Source organism: Pogoniulus pusillus, chromosome Z, assembly GCF_015220805.1.
Source record: "Pogoniulus pusillus isolate bPogPus1 chromosome Z, bPogPus1.pri, whole genome shotgun sequence".
NCBI classification, from domain to species: domain Eukaryota; kingdom Metazoa; phylum Chordata; class Aves; order Piciformes; family Lybiidae; genus Pogoniulus; species Pogoniulus pusillus.
Window position 1 is genome coordinate 51,131,471 of NC_087309.1, and position 13,687 is coordinate 51,145,157.

A 13,687-nucleotide genomic window follows, 5' to 3' on the forward strand; every position below is an offset into this window, starting at 1 on the left:
ACTTCATCATTTCTCTAATTAGTAGAAACCCACATAAATATAAGGATTACATTGAAAGTTTTTAAGTATTAATCTTTTCAGATGGTAGATTATAAAACGTGTTATGTGTAATTGGTACCTTTTAACTGATTGTTTCCACTGTAACTTTCCCAGCTGCAAGAGGAAAATTACTTCAACTCACAGTTGGTTTCTGAGGTTCAACCTTATTAGGATAATGAACAGAATTAGTACAATAATTTTATGTGAATTAAAATGACCGCTGGTGGCCTGGTTAGTATTTTCCACAGACTTTTTTTTCCAGGTGCTTAATTAATGGCTTTGATCAGTTTCAGCATTTAACTGCTACTGGAATTTTTTTAATTACTGGGTTGTACATTTAAGATGTAATACAGATTGTTTACAGATTAACACTGAACTCTAAATGCTTTAATTCTGAAAACCTGTTTAATTAGTAGATATGGAAAAATGTTAATTGGCTTACTTTGGTACATAGTGTAATGCCACATACTTGTTAGATTGCTTTGTAACTTTTCAACAGGAAAGATTTTTTTAGTTACATGCACGCACATTGCTTATACCTATTTTTTTTAATGCATAAGAAAAGGCAGAATAATCAATCTAAAGAACGTACTAGAGAATAAACTGTCTTTTGATGTCTGTCTTTAAAACTCCCCACAAATAAATTGTAATGTTAAGGAATGTGAAGTATAGTCAACAGCATCTTTGTCATGACTACAAAAATACATATTTTTCTTTGCAGTGATAGTAGTGCTTAGACATCATAATAATGGGTGACTTTAATTTTTTTCTCCAGTTTTAAAGATGTCTGTTACAGTATACAGTTCTGACAGAGTCTTCTGTATAACTATTACAGTATATCTAGTTGTAATCAGAATTAACTTGAAACATGAGAAAGGTAAACTATTATAATCAGGGTAGGAAAATCAACTTTCATTTACAGCTTTAAGGGAAATTCTCTTCATTTTTACTGTAGTAATCATAATGCATCAGGAACAGTGTGGCCAGTAGGACAAGGGAGATTATTCTTCCCCTGTACTCAGCACTGGTCAGACCACACCTTGAGTACTGTGTCCAGTTCTGGGCCCCTCAATTCAAGAAAGATGTTGAGGTGCTGGAACATGTCCAGAGAAGGGCAACAAAGCTGGTGAGGGGCCTGGAGCACAAATCCTATGAGGAGAGGCTGAGGAAGCTGGGCCTGTTTAGCCTGGAGAAGAGGAGGCTCAGGGGTGATCTTATTACTGTCTACAACTACCTGAAGGGGCATTTGTATCCAGGTGGGGGGTGGCCTCTTCTCCCAGGCAACCACCAAAAGAACAAGGGGACACAGTCTCAAGTTGTGCCAGGGTAGGTATAGGCTGGATATTAGGAAGAAGTTCTTGCCAGAGAGAGTGATTTGCCATTGGAATGGGCTGCCCAGGGAGGTGGTGGAGGCACCGTCCCTGGGGGTCTTCAAGAAAAGCCTGGATGAGGCACTTAGTGCCATGGTCTAGTTGATTGGCTAGGGCTGGGTGCTAGGTTGGAGTGGATGATCTTGGAGGTCTCTTCCACCCTGGTTGATTCTATGATTCTGTAATAAAAAACTTCTCAAGAAACATCAAAAACCATTTCCACTCCTTCCCACTTATACCTATTTTTAAAAGAAATGTTACTGTAGTTTTAAAATTATTTGTAATCACTTTCTGACAGGATGAATATGAAGAGCTGCTTAATTATGTTGCAGTGACTCCAAAATTCGAACAGTGTGTTTCAAAGTGGTCAGAACCTGCTTCAGAACTAAAAAGAGGTGGCAGATTTTCAAGTCTAATATATGATGTCATTCACCCTAAGACTTCAGATAGTACTTTCAAGTCTGTGTATTTAGCTTACATGAGCAATGATAACTTTTTCCCCGTAGCTTCTGTTTGAACAATATATACGAGCTACATCTGTTACATATGTGTTAAGCACAGCAAGAAATTTGGGAAGACGTATTTCACTGAAGGGTTCTCTGGCATCACTTTCAGATTACAGTATTGATGTGCTAAGAATTCTCTGTGTTTTGTGATGCAGATATTTCAAGTGGTTGGTGTAATAATGAAAAAAGAGGTGCCCTTATTTGAAGTATACTTTGTTGAAATTTGGCAGGGGACAACTGTTTATACTCGTGCTGCCATAAAAGATGAATATTCAAAATACAAATATTTGAAAGTAAGAATTACCTTGAAAGGGATTTGTGGAATGAATAATCAGATCAGTACATGAATGTCATTTGTGCTCTTTTAGTTCAGTCTCTCTATTCTAGTTTTACTTCATTGCTTAGTGTTTACAACTGTATAAACTTTGTGTCTTGTGATGCATTAGTAGCACTGCTGTTTATGGTTATATATTGTTTGCTTTTGTCACTAACATTGAATCATAGAATGTCAGGGGCTGGAAGGGACCTCGAAAGAGCATCCGGTCCAGACCCCTGCCAGAGCAGGATCACATAGAGCAGATCACCCTGGAATGCATTCAGATAGTTCTTGAATATCTCCGTAGAGGGATACTCCACAGCCTCCCTGGACAACTGGCTCCAGTGCTTGGTCACCCTCACAATGAAAAAATTCCTCAGGTTCACATGGAACGTCCTACGCCTCAACTCCACCCATTATCCCTTGTCATATCACTGGGCATCACCAAGAAGAGGCTGGCTCTATCCTCCTGGCACTCACGCCTTACATATTTATAAACGTTAAATGAGGTCACCCCTTAGTTGTCTCCTCTCTGTGATGGTTTGGGAGTTACCTGCCACCCACACACAATGAATTCACACAGACTAGACTCATGAAACTGGACGCTGGACACGTATACTGGGGAAATGCTGTGAATTTTGCTTTAGAAGAAATAGCAAACAATTACACCTGCATTTATTCACTAGGGAGCTTGGTGTAATCAAGAAGAACTTACTGAAGTTTACATTATTTAATATCCCATTTAATGATAAAATATTTACCTACTCTTGTCACTTCTTTAGTGACGCTTGAGGATACTTTTCTCTCTGCTGTTTAGAGGAGCATGAGGTGCAGTCTTACTGCTACAGACTAAGCAGCCTCAAAGTGCTGTGTAAATATAGTACTAGTCATTGTCTTGGAGTAAATGTTGTTCGTGACTAATGTAAGCAGGAACTCTTGGCCATATAACTTGAGTGGGAATTTACCAGTGCCATTGCAAAGAGCTATGCAGGAACTGAAAATCATTTATCTCATACAAGAGAAAAGACCCATGAGTAAAAATATATCTGCCTTAAGCTGTATGTTGTTTGCTTTTTTTCTACTGGAACATAAAACAGTAAGCTGTGAGTTATGATTTAGTTAACTCCTGCTATTATTTAGAAATGGGTTCTTAAGGAATGTGATTAAAGTTAGGGAGGTAATACTAGTTATTGTGCTGGTTTAGCACAGCCTGCTTCCCCCAACATAGTAGTGAGAGTAACAAAAAACTCCATGTTGAGATAGAGTTAAGGATAAGGAATGATTGCAAGCAGAGGGCGGTTATCAATGACACAATGTCCACCTGGAAGACCAGTGACAAGTGGCATCCCTCAGGGTTCAGTGCTGGGACCAGTGCTGTTTAACATCTTTGTCAGTGATATGGAAAGAGGAAGCGAGTGCACCCTCAGGAAGTTTGCAGATGACCCCAAGCTATGTGGCACAGGCAGCTTGCTAGAGGGCAGGGATGCCATCCAGAGGGACCTGGACAGGCTGGAGAGGTAGGCCCAGGCCAACCTTATGACATTCAACAAGGCCAAATGTAAGGTCCTGCACCTGGATTGGCATAATGCCAAGCACAAATCCAGGCTGAGTGGCGAATGGCTGGAGAGCAGTCCCAATGAAAAGGACCTGGGGGTTGTTGGAGAAGGGAAATTAATTGATCCGAGATGATATTTTCCAAAATTAATATTGTTTATTGATTTTGCTATTCAGAACTCTTGCCACCCCCGACCACTGATTTTAATAATATTTTGGTTCTTACACAGTCACGGAAACATTCTATGGATAATATCTAGATCTAGCAATAACCAGCAAAATATCTAAACATTAGTTGAACTGGAGGAGAAGGTTCGTCAGTCAAATGCCACTTGCAGTCAGTATGCCGCTTGCCCGGTAGATAGGCTCAAGCTCTTTCTGCTCTATGGCAGCAGGCAATGGAGAATTACAAAGAGGCATTTAAGCATTTACTCACGGATTATTGTTATTACCCTCACGAGGGCTAGCCACGGTCTGACAGTGCCCTGACACTTGCAGGGGACTCTGTCTTGTTGGAAATTGAGACTTGAATCTTCCCAGCTTCTAGGGAAAGGACACAGACAGTCTCTGACTTTGTTTCCTGGCTTCTTCTGGATGATCTGTATGTATGTCAAGGAATTCTAAGCAGGACCTTCAGTTGCAGAAGGCAGATGTCATGCACTCTCAGCACGATGTCACGCTGACCACGCATGCAGATCACGTGCAGACATGCAGTGGAGTTCACCAGGCAAGCAGAAAGGCAGTGTGCAATAGCAGCAGGGCTGGGCACAGCAGAGCACAGCAAAGATCAGGGAAGCAAAGCAGGGAAGCAAAAGCAGGTTGTTCACCTGGTATCTCTTTTTATCGATGTGGGCAGAGATTAATTGCCCTTTGGACACAAGAATAGCCAATCAGGATGGCAGTTTGCCAAACCTTACCGTATCAGGCAAAGCCATAGGCTTGCTTTTCCCTAATTTGGGAAAAGCACAGGCCTTACACCAGGCAGGCACAAGCTAAGTGTGTGTACTTCACACCACAGGACCCTGCTTAGGTCAGACTTTGTGGCTCCAGGTTCTTTTGTGTCCGTTTCCTTCGCTTGCCTCTCCAGCGGAGCAGAAAATCATGCCTAGGCAAGGCAGGACATGTATAAGCCTATTTTGGGCCTATCAGGCCTACCACAACAGGGGTGTTGCAGAGGGGGATTCTCAGTGCCTACACCTATTTGGCGGAGGGGAGAAATTAATTGGGGCGATATAATTTTATATAAAAATACAGATTTATTAAATTCAATATTCTGAACTCTCGCCACCCCCAGCCACTGTATTTTAATATTAAATTTTGGACATGGTTATGAAAACAATTTAGGATAAAATAGACAAATGGCTCAGAGCATGAGAGTCTGAACATTGGAGCTATGCAATGGCATCTGAGCGTGGGGGTCTGAGCGGCTGAGCACTGCAAGTGAGGGTCAGAGCACGTGTCTGAGCCGTGCAGGTGGGTCAGAGCTGAACAGAGCAGGGGTCTGAGCTGCAGGTGGGTCAGAGCACGTTGTTTAACTGTGCACCCCTATTTATTGAATGTGGGCCGAGATTAAGGGTCCCTTTGGCCACTAGAATGACCAATCAGGTTGGCAGTCAGCCAAACCTTACCATAATAGGCAAAAGGCTCTTGCCTTGACTTTCCCAAATATGGGGATTACATGGGTTTACCCCAGAGAGACACAAGTTGGGTGTGTGTGGCTTACACAACCTGTTTACAACCAGGGGTCCTGGCAGAAAAACATGTCCAGGCATGGCAAGGCATAAGCAAGCCTCTTTTCGGGTCTATAGGCCCTCCATGACAAGGGGTCTGGGTTGATAAAAAAATATGAACTGGCAGTATGCATGTGCAGCCCAGACAGCAACTGTGTCTGAGCTGCATCGAGAGCAGCATGGCCAGCAGGGCAAGGGAGATGATTCTTCCCTTTACTCTGCTCTTGTCAGACTCCCCCCTGGACTCCTCTGTGCAGTTGTGGAGCCCCCAACACAGGAAGGACATCAAACTCTTGGAGTGAGTCCAGAGATGTAATGCTTATTGCAAGGAGCCATATATTTCAGTTCTTTGGGAGACATTTGGATGTTTATTACCTTTGCAAAGGACAGCACCTTTTGAAATACAGGTTTTGTTTTCAAAATGAAAAAAAATTGTTAAAGGCAGTTAGGAATGTGTTCTTGGGGACTGAAGCAAGAAGAATATGTACACATGCTTTTATTAACTGTACACTACAAATTTCTGGTGCTTTGCTTGTTCTGTAGGAAAAATGTCTCATATCTCTTTGAGGCAGAGCTTGAAACCAAGTTGTAAAAGGAAGGTAATTACACCTCCTAAAAAAGGGATCCAACCAAAGTCTGTCCAACTTTTCTATATAACATATAGTACTGGTTGAGAATCACAGTATCAGTATCACAGTATCATCAAGGTTGGAAGAGACCTCACAGATCATCAAGTCCAACCCTTTACCACAGAGCTCAAGGCTAGACCATGGCACCAAGTGCCACGTCCAATCTTGCCTTCAACAGCCCCAGGGACGACGACTCCATCACCTCCCCGGGCAGCCCATTCCAGTGTCCAATGACTCTCTCAGTGAAGAACTTTCTCCTCACCTCCAGCCTAAATCTCCCCTGGCACAGCCTGAGGCTGTGTCCTCTCGTTCTGGCGCTGGCCACCTGAGAGAAGAGAGCAACCTCCTCCTGGCCACAACCACCCCTCAGGTAGTTGCAGACAGCAATAAGATCACCCCTGAGCCTCCTCTTCTCCAGGCTAAACAATCCCAGCTCCCTCAGCCTCTCCTCGTAGGGCTTGTGCTCAAGGCCTCTCACCAGCCTCGTCGCCCTTCTCTGGACACGCTCAAGCATCTCGATGTCCCTCCTAAACTGGGGGGCCCAGAACTGAACCCAGTACTCAAGGTGTGGTCTAACCAGTGCAGAGTACAGGGGCAGAATGATCTCCCTGCTCCTGCTGACCACACCGTTCCTGATGCTTGAGAGGGATTTTCATCAGTGTTAGTGGCCTCAGAATACCAGTGAGAAAGCAGTTAAATTCAAGATAAATACTTATACTGGGATAGACTAGTGAGTTTCTTCTGAAAGACAATTATGTTTTGTTTAGCTCCATTATTTTGGCATTTAGTTCATAGTGAAAATCAGTCTCTTTGACATTGGTTCTTTCCCGGTCTGGCTGGAAGGATGTTGCTATGTTAAAATAACAAAATCATAAATTAATAGAATCATGTGCTATATCTTGACAAAGCACGTGTCTGTGATGGCTGTAAAGTTAATACCTGCAAGTTTCCTCTTCTGCAGAGCTTCTGAAGCTTACAATGTTTTTACTGCTTCTCAGAGAAGTTCTGTTTGTGGAGTACTCTTTGGTCTTTTGACTAGTTCAAAAACAGGAGGAGAAAGCGAATGACGGTAGGTCTGTTTTCTGGTAATCTCTTTTCATTGCAGAAAATTTAATGATACATACTATCTTTACTTTTTAAAAGCTTCCAGTTAAATAAGAAAAGTAACTGGAATAAAATATTCTGGCCAAATGCTTTGAAACTTTGAAACATTACACTTAATTTCCTGTTCTCTTTAGCAGTTTAGCTGATTAAATATTAAAAATTACTAAGATTGGAGCAGTAAAATATTTGTAGCAAAGATTTGTAATGATGACTCCTACCCGGAGAGGGAAATTTCCTTCTATTTATCCTACCAGTCTTCAAGATTGGCCCACTTGACTTCTGAATTTTTTTACATTTTATTTCTTTAACATCGTAGCAAATAGCTCACTTCAGCTTGGAATATTGATAGTGATCATGTGTGAGAACAGTCAGTCAGGACATACTTACTTACTAAAAGCAGAAAAAATCAGATACTAGAGGAATACAGGACAAAAACCAAAACAGTAGTATTAGGATAACATGCACCTGGAAGAACAGCTAATTTTACCTGTACTGTAAAGCAGGATACAGTCTAGAGATTTGTTGGAGAAAATGCATGTGGGGATTATTTAATTAATTACAATCTGATACTTTATTATATGCAAGTAGTTCAATCTCCTTGGTATCTTAATGCACTGTAAGTTAGCAGCAGCATGCAATGCAGTGAAAAGAGCAGAGATGGCAGAAGGAGAGTATTAGAAGTAAGAATGAAATTAGTATTTGTACAAGTAGAAAAATATGGTAATATTGGGAAGCCAAAGTAAATAACATCAGATGATGATAAAAACACATAGCAGATACACACTGAATTCACTGAGAAGGATACATCCTATGGTAAATGAGAAAAATGGAAGCTGAGTTAGGATAATCTGTATATAAAGAGGATTAAGGGAAAGGAAGTGATGAATCTGTAATACTACAAACTCAGGCTACAACAGTTATCAGTCTCCTTTTTTAATATCCTGTTTCTGTTGGTTACATTTTATTTTGTTTGGGTTTTTTTTCTTTGGATATTGATTTAATCCAAGCAAATAATAAAAGGTTTACAATAAAAATAAACCTTCATACATTTTACAGCAACAGCACAATTGAAGGAAGAACACAATGACATGCAGGAATGGGAACAAGTGTTGAAGGACAGAACTGGGAATACTTGACAACAGTAACACTGCCAAATATCTTATATTGTGAAAGGTCAGCCACATTGTTCATCACTGAAATTAGGTGTTTATCAAGTAGTCCAGGTTATCTGTGTAGCATTCTTTTGAGATCTTTACAAACAATGACTATCCAGATTCTGCTTTTAACTAAGCAATAATTCTGGTTTGTAGGGGAAACAGTGACAAAAGCCTAGAACCTGATCTTAATATGTTGGTGTAACTGACAATAGTCTGTTAAGTACTTCTGCTTAGGTGGTGGGGTAGGGAATTTATAGTAGAGAAATGATGCGTTAGATGAGGCTTCTTTACCTCAAGATGATTTCTGTGATATGTAGCTGTATCTGATCTTGGGAGTAATGGCAAAAAGCAGTTGTAACTGCCTCTACATCACATTTCTTTTTGTGTTTCCTTGTTCTGGAGCATAGTTATCATAGTTGTAATTCAGCATACTTGGTGGGAGGAAGTATCAGAAAAAAAAAACATCTCTCCTTAATTCTTTTGGACAGGAGATCTAAGAGTGACAGTAACTGTGAAAGTGTCAACCATCACACTTGGCCTTTAATAAACTAGCAACTCACATTTCACAGTGTCACAGTATCATCAGGGTTGGAAGAGACCTTACAGATCATCAAGTCCAACCCTTTACCACAGAGCTCAAGGCTAGACCATGGCACCAAGTGCCACGTCCAACCTTGCCTTGAACTGCCCCAGGGATGGCGACTCCACCACCTCCCCGGGCAGCCCATTCCAGTGTCCAATGACTCTCTCAGTGAAGAACTTTCTCCTCACCTCCAGCCTAAATCTCCCCTGGCACAGCCTGAGGCTGTGTTCTCTGGCGCTGGCCACCTGTGAGAAGAGAGCAACCTCTTCCTGGCCACAACCACCCCTCAGGTAGTTGTAAACAGCAATCAGGTCACCCCTGAGCCTCCTCTTCTCCAGGCTAAACAATCCCAGCTCCCTCAGCCTCTCCTCATAGGGCTTGTGCTCACTGAAGATACTGTAGTATGACAAATGTTAAGCTTGTATTTCTTTCCAGAAATGAAGGCTAAACTGTTGGGTGTTTCTTTTCTCAATTCATGAAAGGAAGAGAGTATTCTTTTGAAATTGTCTGGATGGAATGTGTTAATCCCTCTTCATTCTTTTTTTTTTTTTTTTTTTAATTCTGGTGTCAACCTGAATAACAAATTTACTGTACAGAGTAACTAAATATGAAATAATATTTAAATTCTTCTGTTCTCTTAACTATTAAATTCTTAGCTTATTTTATTCTTCCCATCAATTGGAACTCAGATGCATGCCGGGCATGGATTAACTTTTACTGCTGTAGTAATTAGCAATAGCACCTGAAATTGAGGCCTTATTGGGCGAGACATTGTATAAATTCATAGTAGATATTTATTTCTCAGAGAATTTAAAATCTAATTAGGTGACCAAATTAAAGGCTGTAAGGGAAGTGGGTGCGGGTGCACTGAAATATACCCACAAGTAGTGGTGTAAACACACAAAGGAAGACCCCTTACCTTCACAGGTTGGCAACCTCATCATGGAAAACTGCAGAAGTTTTTGTATTTTTGACCTGAGATATTAATTGTCAAGAAGTCTTTACTGGAAGAGGTGCACTTTTTTTTTTCTGGTAACACTGGGTTTTAGGTATGTTCTGTGATCATCCTCTCTAAAATGTAATGATATTGAAAGATTCTTTTTTACACTCTTTCAGGGAGTGGTAATGTTGGTTTGACTAACATTACAATAGGACTTTGGTTTAAATGTACCCATACTGAGAGAAATTTAGGAGGAGTTGTTCAGTTTGCATAGGGAAAGGAGGTTTCTGATGACATAAATCTTTGAGGATTTGTTGGTTTTTTTTAAATACCTGCCTCTTGACTTTCTTCCATAATGCAAACCAGTTCACCTTTCCAGAGTATTAATTGTTACTTGTTTTGTTTTTAGTGAAGCCGCCTTCTGAGGCCAATATGGAACGACCTCACCCTCCTCTTTCAGAAGAAACTTCTTCACAAGGGCGTGCACACAGTCCAAAAGTAGTAAATGAAGCTGTAGCAACTGAATTAACTTTGCCCGATGAAAATATAACTGAAATAGAAAACATATTTGATTTCTGGAGTGGAAGTCTTAAGGTACTTACTTTTTATGGGATCCTTAAGAGATATCAGTGCAATGTAGAATAAGGGTGCAAGCAAAGTTGTGAGGAATGTGCTGGGAGATGTTGGTTTTCTCTTTTGATGGTTGTTGCAATTTGCATATAAACACAAGAGTATCTTCTTTCAAGAACTTGGGAATACCTTTCTATCTTAGGGATGTTTAGTTATTATTCAATAGTTCATTTACATGGAGGGTGATGAGACTCTGGAACAGGTTTCCTGGGGAACCTGTGGATGCCCCCTACTGGGAAGTATTCAAGGCCAGGTTGGACAGGGACTTGAATTGGGTCTAGTGGAAGGTGTCTCTGCCCATGACAGAGGAGTTGGACAGTTCTTTAAGGTACCCTCCGACCTAAACCATTATATGATTATGGCTGGTAATACATAAATATGTGAACAGCCTGTGTATTGTAGTCATCACTGTAGATAGTTGTCTCCTTAACGGTGAAGTGTTAAGATTTTAAAAAATAGAGAGATTAATTTTACTAATTGCACAACTGTCACTCCTTTGACTTTTCAGACAAATGTTCTGGCTGAGTTGAGAAAATGGAAGCTTAGTTTGATTGAAAACCTTAAACAAGAAAAAGAGAAACATGCTGCACATGTGAGACAATTGAGCAATGAGACGGAAAACCTGAAGGAGTTGCTGCATACTTATGAAATCTCTATTAGCAGGAAAGATGAGGTAGTAATTCGTTTTCATAATTTAACAGTTCCCCTCTTTTCAAAAATATCCAGTGAATTTTTGGATCCATCTCTTTGAACAAGGTACTTCTAGCAAGTAGCATAGAGAAGTAAATAATGTATTTGGACTGCATAGTGGAAAAATAATCATTATTGCTAATGGAAACTGAATGTGCTGTTTGCATTTTAAGTTTAATGTCTGTTGTTGTGCCTTATTTCATGAGGGTCACACTGGCTTAGATGAATCTCTTGGTTTTACATTTCAAAAGCATCATTGGGTTGATTTTTCTGGAATTTTAATTAGGCAGCAGTCTCCTAAATGTTAAACAGTCTCTATTATAGGGTTCTTATGATCAGTACATTTGTAGAAACTCTTAGAATTGTCCTTTTGGGATCTCTGAATTACACTTTACTATTGTAAACAACTAAAAATTAACTAGAATTGTTGAAATGGACATAAATTTTTACAACCTTGTAATTACATAAAATCAAATCCTTTTATTGCTATTCTAATTTTTTTTTAACATTACACTTGAAGAACACTTAATGGATTTGGGGGTTTTATTGCCTATATACTGTTTTAAACCCCATTGAATATGGAGGAAGATGACATTCTCTGTCCATTTAGAAAACAGTCTAATCTTACAGAACAAGCAAATATAAGTGTTATAGCATTACAAGAAGAGGGTTAGTGTTATATCATTTAACTAGTACATATGCACAGAGACAGATTATTTCAGAGTGCACCATTCAAACATTTCCCATCCTGCTGAATTTTATATCACTCCTTTTAATGCACCATAATTCTTTGTAATATATTCAGAGAAACATGATGGGGATTTTTTCTGCTACTACAGAAACGGTTTCTTCAGTCAGTTTTATAGTTTTGTTTCTAAAAAACTGTTTTCAGTAGAAAATTCTTACTGTCATCATCTTAATGGTAGATAACAATGCTGTTGTATATCTCAGCATATTTATCATAACTGCTGTATTTTGACAGGGGCATAACCCAAGTCCCTCAGCCTCACAAATATTATGAATACCACAGATTTTAATTTTCATATTGTAAATTTCACAAATGCTTTTTTAGTGGCAGAAACACATTAAATAACAAGCATAGATTTAGGCAAAGACTTCTAGCATGTATCAATATGCAGCAACAAAAGCGATTTTGTTAGTGTGTGACACTTTTTCAACAAAAGTAATTATTGTATTAAATTTCCTTTTGCTTAATGTTCTTAATAATAGTGTATGCAAATTTAATTTTAGATCATTGCACTGCTACTTTTGTAGATGAGACTACTCAGTTATTCTGAAATTGCAAATTAGTCATCTGTAAGCAGGTAAAAGTAGCTTAAACTAGATTTGTTAATGAAGTAGTATTGTCAAGAACTCATTCTTTAAAATCCAGAAATGGATCTGCTTTAAATTACCTTAAATGCATCAAATGTATCCGTTTCTCACTTTGGTATTTTTAACACCTTAAAGAAACTAAGCTTTCACCTAGTAATATTTTATTAGACATTCTGAAGACCAAAACAGTTTGTATGAAATCCTGTACTGAAACAAAATACAGTTTTGTACTGTTTGCTAGATAGCTTTGTTGATATAAGAACATTTCACTGATGCATGTGTAACATGTAGCATGTTACATGCAGTAAACATTAAGACATGTTAGCATATGACATTGTAAAACATCAGAGTCCTCATACAGTAGTTATTTTAACTGCATGTTACTCCCAAGAGTTCCAAGACTGGTTACAGATAAAGCATTTATTTACACTTTAGCTAATAATGCACTGATCCAGACTTCTACTGTGAATATTTCTATCAAAACTTTCTTTTAAATAAGTAACTCTTCTGACATTATGCTGCAGTAACAGCTATAAGTATCACAGAAGCCTGCAGATGTAGGATGAAATAACAATTCACTTGATCTTTTCATAAACCTAGAGTTAGTGTCTTCAATGCTGCAGTGTGAGTGATAGAGACACCAAAATTTTACTTCTGACTTAAGCTCTGATTATTATTTCCTGCTTGATTAAAGATTCAGTAGAAAGCATCTGTTAAAATGTTCTAAGTGAAAAAAAAATCTGATGTGTGAAGTACATTGTTTGACTATGCAAGCACCATAGCTGTTCAAATAGTGTTAATAAATACATTTGCAGGTGATTACTAACTTGACTCGAGCATTAGAGAAACAAAAGGAGAGAGTAGACTTAATGAGAAATTTTACACTGTGGCGAATTCAGCATGTTGAAGCCAAACAACAGGTATGTGTGCAAAATTAAAATGTGATGAAAGGGAACCTTTTAAACTCAGAAGGGTTAGTCACTGCTATTCCTGTTACAGTTTTAAGAAATTACATTTTTAATTAAGAAATTACAGAAATATTAGTTCATGTTTGACAATGTCAAATAGCAGTTTGAAAATATCAATTCCAAAACCAGTGCTGCT

General features: G+C 39.1%; 1 protein-coding gene across 6 annotated transcripts in view; it reads left to right on the plus strand.

Moving 5' to 3' along the window:
• POC5 (POC5 centriolar protein) overlaps positions 1-13,687 on the plus strand; it is a 42,007-nt gene that overhangs the window by 12,544 nt on the left and 15,776 nt on the right. For 3 of the 6 annotated variants that reach the window (XM_064140154.1, XM_064140152.1, XM_064140157.1), the window contains exons 2-4: positions 10,338-10,522; positions 11,067-11,231; positions 13,399-13,503. In XM_064140154.1, coding sequence (XP_063996224.1) covers positions 10,361-10,522; positions 11,067-11,231; positions 13,399-13,503 — 432 coding nt within the window. In that variant the 5' untranslated portion in view covers positions 10,338-10,360. Of the gene's footprint in view, positions 1-1,707; positions 1,859-7,597; positions 7,607-8,304; positions 8,422-9,940; positions 10,038-10,337; positions 10,523-11,066; positions 11,232-13,398; positions 13,504-13,687 lie in introns of those variants that run through there. The other 3 variants (XM_064140158.1, XM_064140155.1, XM_064140156.1) reach the window with 3 other exon arrangements.